Below are 18,740 nucleotides of genomic sequence, written 5' to 3' on the forward strand. Positions count from 1 at the left end.
GGTTTGTGGAAATGCTGGATTTCGGGGCTCTGGCTGCTGGCATAACCCTGCACTGCTGTGGGTGCGCTGCTGGGAGCTGTACCCAGCTGTCAAGCAAGAGTTTCTGCACTATGTTCTGAAGCTGCTGCAGACACCCCCTCCCTGTGGGGATCCATGGGCTGGGGAGACTGAGATGTGACAGCCCACTGCAGTCTGTGTTCCTGTTTGCATCCTCGGAGCGGGCCAAGGGCTCATGACCTCCAGGTAAATCACATGGGGATGCACTTCAGGGCTGCCATCTGCATCCAAGCCAAGTATTTAATGGTTTCTGTTCACAACACACCACTAAAAAAGAACCAGAATCACGTCTCTTTGTAATTTTTGTTTCTTTAGCCCCTGTTCTCTTCCATTTACCTATTTATTTTTGGTCTGTTCATGCCGGCTGCATTGTTACTGTTTTTATCTTTTGATAAAATCCCCGAGTGACCAATTTTGCACATGCCCAGTCTTCTGCTCTGGTTCGGCCACCAAGTTACTTTCATTTCTTCTTTCTTTGCTTTTTGTATTGCCCTTTCTTCCCTCCCCCTGTCCCCCCAACTTCTCAGTAAGAGAGGTAGGTAATTTTTAACTGTCCCAGATTACAGTTCAAGAAAGGCGTTAAGGTGAACAAAGGTTTCTCTTCACTTATATGGTACATTACTGGCACATTGTTTTTGTGGCAGCCTTTGAGCCTTGGTTTTAACCAGCTGCTGTGAAAGTACAGAAGTAAACAACAGACTCTGTAAACAGTTCAATACAGAAGACTTGATTTAGTACCTTACAAGACAAAGCAATCAATAATCTATTACATGTCTAATCACAGGCATGAATAGCCCAGCAGCTCACTGCACAGCATTCCACCAAACGAGAAGGGCAGTTGGACACCACAGTAAAAGGGACACAAATCACTGAGATTGCAAATGCATCACTCAGAGTCGATCCATAAATGCAAATATTCAAGTTCAGCAATCACCTCTCACTACTAGTGAATCATGCTATTGCTGTCTGGAGACTAGTTGCTATGGCAGAAAGCTGTAGCAGTGGCAGAAGGCCAAGAATCCCGCCTTTGAAATGTTAACTGAATTTAACTCTTGACTTTTCTCAGACAAGGTTCATTACTTCGTGTGACTGTGTCATATTAAATGAGTGCTCTGTCTGCCCTGGGTACCAGCTCGGAAGGGATATTATTAATCACCAGGACAGCGAAGCAGGTCAAATAAGAACGATTTGCCAATAAGGATTTTTTTAATACCTTCAAGTCTGATATGTGATAGCTCCAGTCACGTAACTACCTTCTTCTTTTTAAAATTTCTTTCTTTCTTCTTTACTTTGAGCAAGTTATACCCAGTTCACAGCTCCTGGATGCACTCAGAGCATACCTCAGTGCCAGTATGATAGTGAGGAGACTAATTTCAAGTTACTGCCTGGGCACAGAAACGCTGCTGCTCCATTTAAATGACCACGTAGGGAACTGTCTGTATTATCCACCAGAAAAATCAGTAGTTTAGAGACTTGGGAACATGTATAAACATCAGCCAAACAGTAATTTTGTGAATGGCAGAACTACCTACCCAGGGAATTTAGGGACAAGCTTCCCTTTAGCCGCCTAAAGTGCTGATCTGGCCCCCTGCTTACAGGGTAGCTGCAAGTGCATACAGTGCACTTTGGCTTGAAGATCCCAGTCCTTTAAAGCTGTGTAAATGTGATCTCTCACATTTAGTTACTGGACCAGATTTGGCCTGTAGGATTACTGAGATCCAAGGAAACACCTAAACACGGTCAAATGCTCCTGCAGCAGTGCTTCTAACTGGATCCACAGTTTTAAAGATGCCGATTCACAAACAGTGATTTTTCTCCCACAAACACAACACTGTTGCAGTGGGAAAAGCCTTGAGCACAGCAGGCCATGCGAAAAAATTGCAGTGGAGGCTGAGATTGTGACAGCAAAGTTGAAAGGGTTGCTGTACACTATTCCTACCCTAGTCTACGTCTCTGGAGTTTTGCCCAGTGCCAAGAGCAGGCTAATAATCACATGTCCCTACAACTTGTTCTGTAGCCTGTAGAACACCTAACGTTCCACCTTCAGAAATCTCGCTCTGACTTTCCAAACTTATTTTCTTCTATTAGACAATTCCATCTTTCAGGAACAAGATCACAGGACAAGAGTGCTCTTGCACTCTCTTACATTTCCCTTCTCAAGAGGCTTTTGACCGTGTGCTCAGACTTGAAGGAGTTATTCCAGCGAAGAGAAACACAAAAGCCCTGCACAACTTGCACTACACTGCTAGATAGTACTTAAAAAGTGACTTTGCATTTGTTATCTTCGTTAACTTCATTATGTTTCATTAACCATGATTTTGACTGCCGCATCTCAAAATACACTGATGCTAAAGTGTGGGCTTTTTTTAAAAAACAACCCTACAAAGCCACAAGCTCCCAATTCTGTATTTGCAGTTTTTTAAAAATTAAGATCACAGTAAGATTTCAGATTTTTTTTCTTTTGTAGATGTGCATATAGGTATCATTTATTGATAGTTTTCTTGTTAGATTAAGAATATTTACTGCAACTTTGTAGCCCACAGATTAAACACTTGAAAGCCAAGGATCCCTCAGGTACACCAGTGAAAAGCAGGCTTCTTTGAAAAAGCAACACCCAGGAACATTTAAAATGAACCATTTATTAAATCAAACTGTTATTTTAACAGTTACATAAGTTACACAGCATGTTTAAGTCAAAAGATATCACAAGGAAAAGAAAAATTAAACTTGTAATTATGCAGGCAAAAATAGTACCACACAATATGTACCCGGGAGGGAAGAAGGGAAGGGGAAACTCTAAACATTCAAATAAGGCCATAATTATTTAAAAACAACAATAAAACAATAATAAAACCCCCCAAAGATCCATTTTCTTTTCAGTGTTTTCAGTGCTGCTAACTATATGTACTTTTAGTGTACAGGTGTAATCGAGGCAGTGATATCCTGACAGCTAGGTTTAATCTTTTAAAACACTATCAGAAGTGGAATAAGGCTCATTAGTACATACAGCTGCCCTTGGAATGTCAATCTCAGTTGCCTTCATCAACTTAAAATTCACAAAGTGCACAGTTAAGATATGCCAAAAAATTTAAACTGCTACTCTACCAACAGCTGCCCATGCTTAATACTTAGTGGTCTATTGGAACAAAGTATGTTCTTTCAAAAAAGATGTGTAAGAAAAGCCACTGTAAAACATTTAGTTTCAGAGATGCACTAGGAGCTTTTTGTAAACTGAAAAGTAGAAAAACATGGATTAATTATGTAAAGAAAAGAATACAAAAAACACTAGAAATGACCATCAAACTTCCAAAGAACAAGCACCACAATGGACATTAGCATTCGATTTTGCAGTGTACAGCAATGTAATAATTTTACTCCAGCCAATCTACTTCATCAAATTCTGAATCATCTTCTGAATCACTGTATTCCACAGCAATGCGACGAGAGAGTATAGTAGCAACATCATTCTCAATGCGCTCGTGTTTAGCTTCTTGTTCACGTTGCTCTTCAACTTTGCGTAGCTGAATACCTGGAGAACATCAAATCACAAACATGTTACTCTCCCCCTTTATCACTGTAAAGATACTTAGCTCATGATTCACAAAATGCTTCACAAGCAAAAATGAAGACCGAGGACACTGTCCTCCTCAGATAGAAATTGTCTTGTCAAGTCTTTAAAGAGAGGAATGTCAAAATTGCAGTGCTGGACTACATCATGAGTCCTTCTACTATAATATTGTGGTTCTGATTTCCCATTAAAAATACACTTATATTTTTAGTACCTCTTAAAGCCATTCTGCTATTTGCATTTCCAGACACTTTCTATACTCCCTCTTCATGATCTTAGTTAAGAGTTATAGCTATTTTGAGGATTCTAACAAGACAGGACATCTTGTAACCCTGTTTTTATCGTGTAATGATCTGTTTTGGGATAAAGTTATTACATAAAGATCAAACAAAACGGAGAAATAATACATACCAACATTATGAGATAGTTAAATCCAGTAACTTGGTTAATAACACGACAGACATTATATATTTTGGTTTTGTACTCACAACATCCCAGCCTGACACAGACTAAATATGACCTACATCCTATACTTAATATTCCCCATTGTCAGCTGACAGACAACCCAAGCACAGGACCTTAGGTTGAATATAAGTGGCGGTAATGCAGGCTGTTTTTTCTTGGGTATGACTTGGTCAAAAGCGTTTTAAGCAGTCACCTAAATTAAACCAGCAGGCTCTCCTTTCTTAGTGTTGTGTTTTTTGGTTTTTTTTTTGCTGAAATTCTCTACAAATGTTCATGCACCCCTGCTGTACTCAGCTGTTGTTGACTCATACTCCACCATCAGGCAGCAGCACTCACTGAGGTGCAGTGGGGATTTTTCTGGCCATGGGCACGTGAAGCTGAAAGACACAGCTTGCACACAGAGCTCCTCACTAGACCGTCAGTAAAACATTGCCCTGCAGCTCCACCGTTCACTTGCACTCTGCCAGTGGGCACCTTGCAATGCAAAGGCTGCTCCACTGCTGCGCTAAGACGTGTCGAGATTAGATAGTAAACAGCTTTAAGTCTTCAGCAACGATTTCTGAATGTCATTTATATGTTGTCCTCATACAGTGACATACGATCAAAATTCCACCGCCAATCTTTTCTGCTTTTATCTAATAGTCTGTGGAAAAACAATGGTTTTGTCTCCTACCCAATCTGTAGGTTATCAGAAAGAACTACATTTTCAAGTAAACAGAAATGAAAATATAATCTCCACAGATCATCGAAAACAGATGTACTCTTTTTTTTTTTTTTAAATTAACTTCCACAAAGAACCAGTTACACCATCCAATCTAAACATCTGATAAGGGCAATTACAAATTGAAAAAAAAATCTGTCTACTTGGCAATGCATACGCTGTAGAGAATAGAAGTCAGAAACAGACTTGGGATGCATTCCTTTAACTTCTTACACATGCGAAATATCCCATCTCTCAAAGCTAATGTGTATTTAGCAAGTTTCTGAGACAGTTCTTTTTGCCCCTCAATAGCCAAACATTACCTTTCCGTATTGCTTCCAGCAGAACGCTTCTAGCATCACTGATTACAGGAAGAGTTGAAGGATGGCGTTTGGGTTCAGGGGCAGGAATCACTTGGGATGGTGGGGATGGAGGCATTAGGGGTGCATGGGGGCCAGGGACAATGGTTGTGGGAGGAGGGTGCAGAACCGGAGGAGGGTGAGAAAGGTTTGCAACTGTGACAGGGGAGGAGGGTCGAATGCCAGGAGGTGGCAAGGGAGGAGGTGGGGGTGGTGGAGGAAGTCCCTGTACTTCAGCTTGTGGAGGAACTGGGTGAACAGGTACAGTTTCACACACTTGGGCAGCTCTAGTGACAGGGGGAGAGGGCTGTGCTATGGGAGGAGCAACCGGAGGTGGAGCTGGATGTAGAACTCCAGGAGCTATCTGGAGAGGAGCTGGTGGAGGTGGCACAGCTGGGGCCTGCAGAGCAGCTGTGGGAGGGGGCGGCGGGGGTGGGACTGGGGGTGGAGGAGTGGAAGTCATTGCAGCTCTTAATGATGAAGTTGACAAAGCAGATGGAAGAGGTGGTGGTGGTGGAGGAGGAGGAGTGGGGCTCACAAACACTGGTGTTCTGCCTGTTGCCGGTGACTGAGGACGATTTTCTACCAAGCCAGTAGTAGAACTGCAACATCCAATAACAGAACAAAGTCATTAGAGAGAGGAAGAAGTAGTAATAGATTCACTTCTGCAACTTAAGAACACTGAACCCTGGGCATCAAAGAGCATTATGTACTGTGATGATTTCAAGGTATTCATTCATATCTCACATACAAGAAATATAATTTTCAGTATGGAGTATGCATCAGTTTTCCAACAGACCTCTGCTCACATTCAGCTACTAACCAAATTTGTGTTCTTACACAAACCTGCATCTTTATCAAAGGTTTCCTATGCCAGTATAATTCTTCTCTGTCATCCCTAAGTAAATCCAAATTACTTTTCTGAACTAAGGGAACTAGCAGTTGATGAACTGCTTTGATTCACAGAACTTTAAAAACAAAACAAAACAGTGCAAACAATGAGGACAAGTCAGATTTGAAATACGTGTTTAAAGTGTGATGTCAAAATGAGTGAGGCTAATATCAAAGGTCATCAACTCTATGTACGGAGAGGTACTGTTATTACATGCTAGATAGTCATTATACTGCAATGCATAGGTGAGCTGAAGAAAACAGAAGGAAACAGAAAAATTACTTTCCTGAAAGACCACAGAGGATTTCTTTCAGCTGCTGTGGAAAGTTAATCTAAAGAGTTATGCATTTTTGGGTACGAACCCCTAAACAGTATAAAGTCATTCTTTTCAAGAGACTGCCATCTTGCTCATGTAACAACTGCATTTGAATTAACCATCCTCTATTCCAGCTTATATGTACCGGACCATAATATAAGATTTTGGGTTTAAAACAACAGGGGAGTAACAACCACAGCCTCACTCTAGAAAATATTATAAGTATGCATCCACCTCTGGAAAGGCAGAGAAATAGAAAATAAAAACACTTGCTGGTGGTGGGAGGAAGCACTTGCAATTTAGCAAATGTGATGAATATATAGCTTTGACAGCTGACTGTCTTATTGTGATATATTCTCCCCTTCATGTAGGCTGAAACACAGCTCAGTTGTACAAATTTCCCAAACTCCAAAGCTATGCCCTGAGATGCCAGCATATCTCACAGGAGCTTTTTCCATACAGTTATTTGTCCTGATATTTAACTGAGAAGGCAACACAACTGTAGTGTTAATGGCAAGATGAGGCCTGACTCCACAGTGGCACCCTACAGGGTTTAGGTGCCAGTCTTCTGGCCAGCTCCTGTGCAGACACGCTGGGGCTGTGGAACGACACGGCCACCAGGACGCGTGTACTGCCTGGGCAGCGTGGAAATCACACAAGCAACGAGGGGTGGAAAATTAAAATGCCTCAAGAAATTTGGTTGACTGCTTTGTACCTAACACAAGGAGGCACAGGTTTCACATCTCCTGCCCCGTGCATTGGAGGTGGCGGAGGTGGTTCGTGTGGTCTGACCAGTACTCGCTCCTCAGCTCTGTTCAGAAGTTCGGACATCTGGCTATAGGGTAATGCAGAAAGTGAGTATGATCCATCCATATGGTCCACATATGCTTGAGATCTGTAGAAAAACAGTGAAAAACGATCCAATTTAGCCTTTAGGATCAGTGCCTTCAGCTACTGTTCCATACTTCAGTTTGCTCTCTGAATATAAGTGTCTTCTCTGCACTAGTGTTGCACATACTGTACATCACGGCTTTTCAATAATTCATCCCACTTTCCCTGTCATTGCTTCTAGCAGCTCAAGGGTTTGATTAGGACAGGTACATCACATAGTTTCTACAGCATGTGTGTGACCTTAGTGTTTATTAATCACATTATTTTGAGTTAAGTGAACACAGCAATACAATCACCAGTACTCTTCTTTCACAAGTCATGAAACATCCATTGATGTTAGAATGGTAGAATTTACAATCGAATAACGTAGCTAAACTTCTGTCAGAGGATCTATATTCCAACACACACTAAGAACTCAGTACTTTATTAGACATAAGATTCGATGAATATCTGTTATTGAGTAGTAGTAATAAACAAAGATGATTCAACTTAGTTTTTAATGACAACTTTAGACACATCTCAAGGACTCAATCAGTTATGAAATTTTAATTAAATACTCAATTACAGATTTTTTTTTTTTAATCCTAAATTCACAAAAGTGTTTGCAGAACATTTTCCAGCAAGTAGAGCAATGCTCTACATTTCCACATACTGCCACCACTGCAGTATCTAAGCCTATTAAATTCCTCAGGGGTGAAGTTTCTACTCTGTTATTCCAAAGCACAGTGCTCTTCTGTGTCTGAACAACATGCTCTGCACATGTAGTGCTCCCAACCACTTCAGCATTATTCATAACTGCATTACTGGTACTGAGATAATCAAGGTTTAGGGCAGGATCCTGGATATGAAAGGATACCCCCAACAAGTGTGTCTAAAGTGGAATCCATCGTGCAACATAACAGAAGGACAGCAGGAAAGCAGATGTTTCTGCCAATGACTTGACACAGCAGTTTATAGAGATATTATACATTTGTTCCCAGAAATATGCTAAGCACCATAACTTAAGTTGTACCCCACTGAATGAAATGCACCAAGACCTTTTTCACATTCTGAATTAAGTTTTCAACAAGCAGGTTTTTCCACTTTTCAGACAGCAAACACCCTCTCCTAGAGTTGCCATTATTACTCATCATCACTATTGAGTTTGTTTGAAGGCCTTACAAAACCAAAATAATACTCTCTTATGGTGAGCTTTTGGCAAGAGAAGGATAGAGGCAAAAAATTTAACTTTTCTGGAGGACAATGAATACTTTTGAATTTAAAAAAAAACAAAACAAACAAAAAACCCCAGGAAAACCATACCCCCAAATCTCTTAATATTAATCATCAGCCCTCTTTGCCATCAGGTGTTTCTTGGCTGGTAAAATGGACTTGGTTTTGCACAAACACCAGAAGCGTAAACACAGAGGGTGTTTCCCATGTGAAATGCTACTTTTAGCCACCAGGAAACACATGCTGTGAAATGAGAATTCAATAGGCTGGATTTTGTAATAGGCTATAACCAGAAATGTCAATCAAATCTTGGACTTGTTCAAGAGTAAAGGGAAGCTAAGCATTCTCATTTGAGTTCCAAGTGGACATTTGTTCCTATCACACCCACCATACAGTCTTGGCAGTGTCTGCTTAAGAAAAATCAAGAGACCGGAATAACAGGGATTTTGTAGGTCAAGACTGGAGGAATGTAGTGACACACGGGGGTGCAAGCTTGCAGCAGTAACGCTACACCTTCTTCAATCTGCAGATGACAACAAACATCCCCAAGGATACAATGAGGATACACGCTACTCTTGAAAATAACAACTTAATAACTACTCCTTTAAGGGCACACTAAGTATTTTAAAACTGAGTTTTGATCAGGCTAAGTCAATGATTTCCAGTGCACTTCAAGAATAGCAGCAGCACCGCATCGCTGACCACTTCTCAAGCATGCTCACTATGTAGTTCGAATATACTTAATAAAGGATAGAAAGTATAAGAAGGAACCTTGATTCAAAATGTGAAGCTGGGCCATTTGCAACTTCAATGTGCTTATGTAAGAGGTTAGCATCATCTTCTGCGAGCTCTGGACCTTGGGCTAACTTCTGCCACTCTCTCCGTCTGTCATGAGGTGCCCTTGGCACTTTTTCTGGTTCATGAGGACGATCTAGATTTTTCTGCTGTAGGAGAGTTGTGCAAACAAAATTGACAACTTAGAGAGTGTTTTTTTAATTAGTTGCATATAAACATCAGCCACAAAATAATCCCAGTTCAAGTGCAAGAAAAATTTACTTTCAGGCTAAAGATATGCAAATCAAAGACTTGTAAGAGCCAGAAACTTCAGTCTAGTGGATAAGTAGCTGAATAATACAGAGAAAAATAACTGTATAAGTGGCTTTTTATTCTAAGTCTGAAATAAAGTTATGAATTTGACACATATTTAACTCTCTATTATGTATGAAATACACAGAATAATGATGAAACAAAAAAGCTCTACCTTTTGCAAAAGTGCTTGTTCAATTTAAAACAAATATAAGCAAAGTGCTCTTTTCCTACTAATTTCTTTCTAGTTTAAGCATATCTATTAAAATGCAAGATTTAAAAAAAAAAATTATTATGAATAAATATTCAAGTAAAATTCTTTATTCTTGTGTATTCCTCCTTGTTGAGTCATTGCTAGTATACTTAAAATTTTGACAAACCTGATATTGGTTACACTTTCACTACATGAAAGCTTTAGATCCTTCTATATTACTTTACTACTACTACTGCTATTGTTATTACTATTTAGTTATTTGTTAAAGTTGATGGAATTAAATGAATACAAGTAGTTTTAGTTGAATAAAGATGACTGTAAAGTTTGGATTGTTATTAAAGTAGCATATCTGCAAGCAAACCCCTTTCAGGAAAAAACAACCAGAAGCTCTATAAAGTTAACACACATACCTTCTGCTTCCTCTTTTCTTTTCTTTTGTCCTCGGTGTCCTGCAACATTTTTTCCTTCCACAGATCAAAGAAATATGAAGGATTGGTATAGAACTTCAAACCCTCTTTTCCATCATCCCTGAAATACAATCACACAAACCAGGCATGCTATTTATTTGACAATATGTGAATCCAAATATTAAGACAAAAGAAAGAGATATTAAGGAACACTCAGTATCTATCTCAGACCCTGAAATATTTTACTGAGGAACATAAAAGAGATGATCATTGACCTCCTGTGCCATCAGTCTTTACTGTCTTTCCTGGCATCCAAGGTCTTAATTTTAGAAAGGTAACTTGAATGCAGACTGTAGAAAAATAAAGGGTATCATAAATCAGAAAACTCCCACTCCAATGACTCAAATCTTTCTGTTAAAATATTGAGCAAAATTGTGTGGCTGCTTGTGTTCAGCTACTGATTCAAAGTGACTTTGGGACAGCGAACAATATTCACAGAATCACAGAATATTCTGAGTTGGAAGAGACCCACAAGGATCATCAGGTCCAGCTACTAAGTGAGTGGCCATACAGGGATCAAACCCATAACCCTGGTGTTATTAGCACCAGGCTCTAGTCAACTGAGCCAATCTAATTAATTTCCATTAAAGACCTTTCTTTCTACATATTTAACTGTTTATTTTCTTCACTTCGCATCCAAGAACACTACACAGTTTAATAAATACAGGGAATAAAAATGGCCTTTTCTTACCACTGTGATACTGCGTTAAAATTTGAGTAAAATGGAGTAAAGTTTTAATGTTTATAATGTCTTCTGCTGCCTTTATTCCTCCAGCAGCTTCACAGTTTTCTAGTCTGGCTCCTTCAATATTCAAGTGCTACTCAACATGAGCAAGGTGCATGGATACAGCCCCTCTACTACACAAAATAAGCCAGAAATTGGTTTTGATTAATTTTATTTTACCAACCTGTAAGGGGTGAGAATGTTAAGTGGAGGAGGCTGTTCACAAATGTCGTAAGTTTCTTGCAAAGGAATAGGCAGAGTTTTGCGGTCAAACAGCTGTTGATCTTGAATTGTGGAACTCCGGAAAGCTTTTCTCATGGTAATGTCCTGCAGTGACACTGAAAGGGGATATTGCCATTTAAAAAAAAAAAACAAAACAACAAGCCACCAAATATATTTTGTTTGAAATAATCTGGAATTGCCTAATGTTGGTTAAAAAATAAATATTAAGCATTGCTACTTGCATCTTAGGCATTTTACAGCAAATATAAAGTCATCTAGCACTACTACCATGGCAATTTATTGCCAGACTATGTGAAAAACATGTCTGTAATGTTCTATCACATTACCCTCTGTCTGGCTTCCCTGGACATTTTTCTCACCTGGGTAGATATCAGAACTCCGTCTGTCCTAAATAGTTCAACAAATTGCTTCTGTGACTATAAAATACCATTCGATAGTTCAGAAGTACCTAATAACATCTACCAACTCCATTTCACAATCCTTCTGGTACTAAAAACTACTCTCTCTTGGTATGGATTTTATCTTTATGCCATCAGCAAGCCAAATTTTGCATTCTTTGTGTGTATGCAGCAGTTCCACTGAGGGACCACTGAGACGCCAAGCCATCAAATCACTTATGCTAGTGAGATCTAATGGGAGGTGATTCTATGTTCCAACACATGAAACTAGTCAAATGAGGTTTTCTAATCTGTTTAATTGAGAAGACTTCTCTGTTTAATTCAGGCAGACCACTGACTTTTTTAATACATTAGTTGGGAATAATCAATGATCTTTATGTAAGATTCAAAGGAAAACAACACTATGTGAACACAACAGGTTAAACAGTGATTTCAAATATTTTCCCTACTCCTGTTAAACCCCATATATCTTTTTCTATTTCAGAATCATTAAAATTTAGACAAAGATTAATGGAAAAGCGACCACAACTGATAAGCTTTGCACTTTTAATTCTGGAAACAGTATACCTATTTAGTCTCATATTTCTTTCCCTCCCTGATCTTCAGTTACTACATCTCTGAAGCCCAGGTGTGTCTCACAGCTAACTTTGCAGCCAGCTTTAGACTTCCATTAGATAAAGCAGCAGATCTTTCCATTGGTTTGGGTTCTTTTTTTAAAAAATCAAACAGTACTGAAAACAGTTTTAAGGCATACTAGCAAGGAGAGCATTTTCAGCACATGTATTTTATCTGTAAATAATTATGCTTATTTTATAGAAACAGGTCGATAGTAGTGCCCCTCTACGCAAGACGAGAAGACATCCTTCCCCTTCCCTCCCTCCCTCCATATCACTAGGGCCTTTAGCAACAATTTTTTGAAAATATTTAAGTTGAAAACTGCATTTTTACTCTGGTTCCTGTAACACACAGAAGTGTACACATACATATGGACATATACACACAGAGACCTGGATTTCTATTCTGTGATCAAAAAGGGGCAGAAGGCAGGATTTTTTTCCGGAGGGCTTGCAATTCTGCAATGTTCTGTCTTCTCACCTAAGCACATTGACAGTATCCTTTGTGAGATAGGAGTTATCTGATTTTCAGCTTGGCTTTTGAAGTTTATTACAGTTGGCAAGGTTGTGTACTTCTGGAGAAATTTCCTCCTTTTTACCCTTAGGTTCTAATTCATCACAGTGTCTTTTATTCTTTTTAATACCTTTAATTAGCTGCTCAGAAGTATTTTTAAGCGTGTGAAAGAGGTATTATAATGTATGAATGTCAGCTAGGCATCTCAATTTCTGTAGCTATTTTTGCATTCATAAATAACCCTATATATTTTGTACCTGTCATGAAGTACAAGTTGTTATTTGCTGGCAAAAGCTCATAGTTAGAACAACTGTGGTTTATCTAATTTAAAACTTAAGTCTTAGATTCTTTTATACTTCAGCTGCTTTTCCTTTGGATTATTTGTTACACAAATCACGCCAAATTTACTTATTCAGAGGTGCTTGACAATCCTGCAAGTTTTTTAACTGTCTGTCACTTACTGGAGACTTTTCCAACAAAAGTTAAAACTTAGTATACTTTTCTCTGAACCTGCGTGCATTCTGAAGAAAACGAAGAAAATTAATTTATTCCAATAAATAAATACATTTCTTCAGTTTAATATTAAAATGCTCACAGATAACACTGTTCCATAAACTATGAGCATTCCTTAATGTCTTCAATGAGCAAATACAGCCAGTCTAGTTCATAATTTCCATTTTCTTGCTTAAAACTTCACGTTTTGTAAACATGTACAAGGGGTAACAACACACCTGAGAATAATCAATCATTACAATAATAAGCATTACTACTTTCTAAACCTAAGATACACAGGAAAGATCTTCACAGAAAACATACAGTGTAGAATTTCAAGCCGCATTTCCTGTGCTGATATCCAGTAACAGGCGTTCCCCAAAAAGCATACCATTATTCCAAACAACTGACTACATTAGGACAACGTCAGTCAGGAAACGAAAGGATGTGGCACACAAAATAACTGAGGATCATGACATGGATACAACTTGCCTACATGTGGGGATCAGGTAAATCCCACGCTGCAAGCACAGCATAATCCCGAGCTGCGCACGGTTTGGCTCACAAAGCCACTTGTTTAGTTTGCCAGCTGGCTGAGGGACACACACCCTCCTGGCTCACCTCCTCAGTGCGGGAATACGTGAAAACCTGGCTGGTCATCCAGCCATTCAGCTTTGGCTGACTGACAAACTGGCACAGCAAGAGGACAGGTCAGACAAATTGGATGTGTTTATGAATTCAGGTGTGAGAAGAGACAAGTGGCTGAAGGAGGAGGTGGAAAAGCTGCAGGCATTTAACTTGATGCTGTTAAATTTAGGCTTCCAGCTGCTTAATTCCTAACTAGCACCAGAATCTTTGTATACCCCAAGATCCTAAATTTCATATGGATATATTTTTCTGAAGTCCATCTGCTACACCACTTGTGTTTACTGAATGAATAAAAAATAGGGTCTTAAATAATTTCCTTAAATGCTGAGATATTCACAATTTCATTTAAACATCCATTCAACAATCTAAACAAATGCCTGTTTATTTTTATTGTGTCTGTTGTTTGGATTGTATGAATAGACATATTATATCAGCCAGTCTAACCTTCTGTACACAACAATATTTTCCAGTTAAGTTACAATTATCTGTCAGAAAGCTAAATTGCCAACCTTTTGTACATTTGGTTTTGAAAAAGAGCTGTCAGTCCATTTGTACTTGTAATCAACAACAAACTCTAATGAGATACAATAACACATCTGTAACCAATATACTAAATAACATTTTACCTCTAGGTAAGCCTCTCATTAAAGTGCAATCCCCATTTTGTAGTAAAAGTCAAGTATGGAGCACATCAGCGTACTGACAGAAAGTTGCTACTTTTAACCTTTCAGATATATTAAATACCACATTTTATCTCATCAGAAGAAAAAAAGAAGTTACTAATTTTTTTTTTTATTCATTTACACTCACTCAAATATGCAATTTATGATTAGGTCCTAGGGCAAAAAATACTGGTAAATAAAGGTGAAGGTGGTAAACAAATAAATAATATATATATTCCTTTTAAAAGCTTGCTCTCTTAATGCTTTCTGCAGAATTTGATCTTGACAGCTTTCAAGACCATGAACTCACAGCTGTGACTCCTTGCAGAACTAAATGATTAGGAGAAATTATATACAAATCAATGGAATCAGTTGCCCACAATTCTCTTTCTCTTTTCAAAATCTTACCCAGCAATTTGAAAAGTGTAGGGAGGAAAGAACAACACTATTGAAGGAGTAACTTATGAGTAAGTTCCCAATTAAAGATAATTAATTGGGAGGAGGTAGTGCTCTTGAAAATTCTCTTAAGCTAAAGATTTGTTGATTCAGTTCCTCAAGACACTGCAATCTTAAAGTCTGATTTCTCTGATTTCTACTTTATTTTTTTTTTTAATCTTTTTAATGACTATTCACTTCAAGAATGATCAGAATTGCACATATATTAGGTTTCTCTGTCATCAGAGTACTTCTGACTGGTCAGTGTAAGTTTAATAGTTGCTGAGATCAGACAATATTCTCCTTTGGGCTTGTCCTCCACATATGATATAGACATTTTCTGAAATACTGTTTTAGGAAATTCTGAAACAGCTCAAGCTCTCTTTGGAGAGAATGTATGTAGCTTAACTACTACAGGTAAACAAAAAGCAGAGGTAAATATTAGTGCAATCATTTTAAGAGGACTTAGAAGCTGCTTTAAATGCAGCATGTAGAACCATAGAGCCCCACGCAGCCTGTTAAGAAGATGTGAATCACCCAGCAGCATCAAGCGCTGAATCTGCTGTCTCAATAAAACCACCACAAATGACATTTTGTCCAGATTTCTCATTTTATACACAAAATATGCAATATCATGCCCTTACGATGGATTATTAAGCCTTGAACACATTAATTTAAAACTGATCTACTTACTTACTAAATAACCCATAACTTTAATTAAGGGCCTAAGAAAATTGGAGAAGGAGCATGAAGAGCAGTTGGGGCTCAGTCCACCTGCACAGATCCTTGAGAGGGATATACACCCAAATCCAACCTTCTCTGAGTGGAGATGCACAAGGAAAATGACCTATCATGCAATTTAATTTGAGTGTCTTTTTCTTTATTGGCCTTTGGGGGTAAAAATTCTAATGAATGGTGTTATTCTCCACTTAACATACTGCAAGTGGAGATCATGACCCAATTTTCATGTGCTCCTTGTTAACTTTGATTACATTTATACTCAAGTAACCAAGTTCCTCTTCAGAGGCTAGAGACAGCAGGCTGCCCCTTAAACTGGGATTTACTACCTTTACCTTGTAAGTCACACAGTGGGCTGAGTGTCCTGATTTTAAAGTTGAATGAGTCTCCTGTTTTCACAGTGTACAAAAGTATACAGACCCCAAGGAGCCGCCAAGCTGTTTAGGTTTCTACCCAACAAATGCCATCTTTTCTGCTACAGCAAAATGCCAAATCTCTCTTTAGCATTAGTTCAGCTAAACTTCTGAACTACTTCTATTAAACTACTATCAGTTTAATAGAATAATAGAATTTATATGTATTAGAATTTTATATTTATAGAAATCTAAACATTTATAGAATGTCTAGAAAAAAAACCCAAGCACGTCCTCAAAGCCAGAAGCCTGCTGAAATACAATTCACAACACTGATTCCTTGCCTGAAGTATGCCAGGCTGCTCTCCCATAGCACTTCTACCATTAAGTTTGAGTTGCTTGTCATGGTTGTAACAGATAGGCTACAAAAAAAAAATCAAAAATCTGCCTTTGAGATTACAATACTCTGGTTTGAGATTTAAATAGAATTAGGTGGCTTATATTTAAAGAGCCACTAAATTGATACCAAAATATTCTGATAAACTCTGAGTTTATGAATTTTGATTCTGCCCTGACAGTATTTATTTCTGAGTGATACACAACTATTTTCCAATACTTCCAAGCACTATCATCAGAGCTGTATTGTGTATCAGCACTTCAAAGAAGAACCACATAAATGCTAAAATGAATATTCTTTTAAAAACTGTCAGATTTCTACAGCTGACATTATTTACTTTTAGCAGTACTTCACAGCTAAAGATGCCAATAAATTTATAAAAATGTGGTCATTTAAGAAAAATCTGTTATTTGACTTATAAATTTTGCATATATATGGAAAGATTAATGTTATTTATAAAGTAAATACTGAAATTAAAAATGGTTGCAAAGGAACTATACCCCTAGGATTTATGTGATCACCTATGAGAACACCTCACATTGCAGGGCTACTGAAACTACCAACCTTAGTTCAGCTTTATAGAAAGAATGTGTTCTCTCAGCCCTAATAAGACCCCAGATATGATTAATCTGGGATGCATACAGACTTGTTTCCTATAAAATTGATATAAAGTTCAGTTTCCTGAAGGAAAGCTGAGGATTTTTTTTTGTCTGCATGCAAGTTTGTATCTTCTGAGGGGAAAAAACCCACAAATATGTGAAAATAATAAAGTATTTTTTTAAAATCTATTCAATTATGTAATTAATAACACTGAGAAATCAAGAATTTGAAAACAGTGTAATAATTCAAACCTAACCAAGTTTATAACAATTCTTCTGTGATAGAAAGATTGTGCACCAGGAGTTAGGTCCTTCAAGGTAAAATCATAATCTTGGTTTTATTCTTTTAGAGAGAGACTGTAATCATTCAAAATGAGAAAACAAACAGACTATTCAAACAAATTCAGAGCTTTTTATTGCCCTGACTGTACCAGAAACATCTTGACAAGTATCTGCACCTCATTCAGTGAATCTGACTTGGGCTGTTTTTGTTCATGCCACTTAGCTTTAAATGAATCTTAATTTCTTTCTCTTGTGTAAAAGCATGGGCCCAAAGGAACCTATTAAACCTTCTATTACTGCCTGCTGGCAAAGAGCTAGCAGATGAGACTCATTTGACAAGTATAGCCCATTTCACTCATGCTGTTAGCTGAGCAGAACTACTGAAATTTGCTTCAATTCTTGCATGGAGGGTTAAGAAAGGTAAATCCAAACATTTCCCCCCCCCCCCTTCATGCATTAGCATCCTCCAGCTATTTTAGCCCAAACTAAAATCAAAACTATCTATGATGACTTTCTAAATTTCAAGCCCAAAATGGTATACTGAAGGAATAAAGTTTCCTGATCCCTAACTTTTAAGGAAATATAATATTGAAATTCCTCTCATCTCCTTTGTCCTCATCTGGTGACTCACTGTGGGCAGATGACTATGAAACACTGGGTATGGCTCAAGGACTGGATATTCTTAGGTTAATAAAATTAGTCATTTAACAGCTCCTGACACTTAGGACTGTATGTGTTTGTCTGAAGTAGTAGGAGTCACTGCTATTCTGTGATGTGAGAGACAAATTCAGATCAGATACAAGTCATACTTAGCTACTCTGGCCTAGACCTCTTCTTAGCCCTGTTTTCTTTGACTGCAGTGTCTGTCCTTTTCTTTAGTTATATAGTTTAGCAAATGCTATAGTATACACAGTGCTGTGAAAATTTATTGACATGGTTCATTTGCATACTATTTAAAACTACTTCTAGCAGTTCTCTTACATCAAATAGTTATGGATAACTAGTACTGAAACCCAAGGCCAAACTTGTCAAAGGCCATTTTCTCAGGATAGTACAATCTTCCATCTTTCCATCCTTAGATGCTTTAACTCAGTGACTTAAAATGGTCTCTCCATTTTCCTGAAATGTGAAAGGTTAACATAGTAGATACACGATATCAACATACATCCCACTCAGATACAAACAAAAAACTTGGCTGTCAAGAGTAAATGCAAAAATGACATTAACACTCTGGAGTATTACAGTTCTTACAGGATTACAATTGCTGACAATTTGTCATGATACACTGAAAGGAATTTTTGTCATTATCCATTCATAGTAAACATGGTATTTTATTAGTGTCCTGGTTTTGGCTGGGATATAGTTAATTTCTTCCTAGTATCTGATGTAGTGCTGTGTTTTTGATTTAGGATGA

The 18,740-nt window shown here is 38.1% G+C and overlaps 1 protein-coding gene across 7 annotated transcripts in view; it reads right to left on the minus strand.

The window, feature by feature from the left end:
• Positions 1-2,676: 2,676 nt before the first annotated feature.
• The window catches only part of WASF1 (WAS protein family member 1), an 88,026-nt gene continuing 71,962 nt past the window's right edge, over positions 2,677-18,740 (minus strand). For 6 of the 7 annotated variants that reach the window (XM_027899522.1, XM_027899518.1, XM_027899519.1 and 3 more), the window contains 6 exons: positions 11,136-11,289; positions 10,171-10,288; positions 9,232-9,404; positions 7,073-7,252; positions 5,114-5,751; positions 2,677-3,586 (listed from right to left, as the gene is read on the minus strand). In XM_027899522.1, the coding sequence (XP_027755323.1) occupies positions 3,429-3,586; positions 5,114-5,751; positions 7,073-7,252; positions 9,232-9,404; positions 10,171-10,288; positions 11,136-11,289 (1,421 nt within the window). In that variant the 3' untranslated portion in view covers positions 2,677-3,428. The remainder of the gene's footprint in view (positions 3,587-5,113; positions 5,752-7,072; positions 7,253-9,231; positions 9,405-10,170; positions 10,289-11,135; positions 11,290-18,740) is intronic. The other variant, XM_027899517.1, reaches the window with a different exon arrangement.

Source organism: Empidonax traillii, unplaced genomic scaffold (genome assembly GCF_003031625.1).
Source record: "Empidonax traillii isolate 1590-97213 ecotype Southwest subspecies unplaced genomic scaffold, ASM303162v1 scaffold673:size468873, whole genome shotgun sequence".
In the NCBI taxonomy this organism is placed as follows: Eukaryota; Metazoa; Chordata; class Aves; order Passeriformes; family Tyrannidae; genus Empidonax; species Empidonax traillii.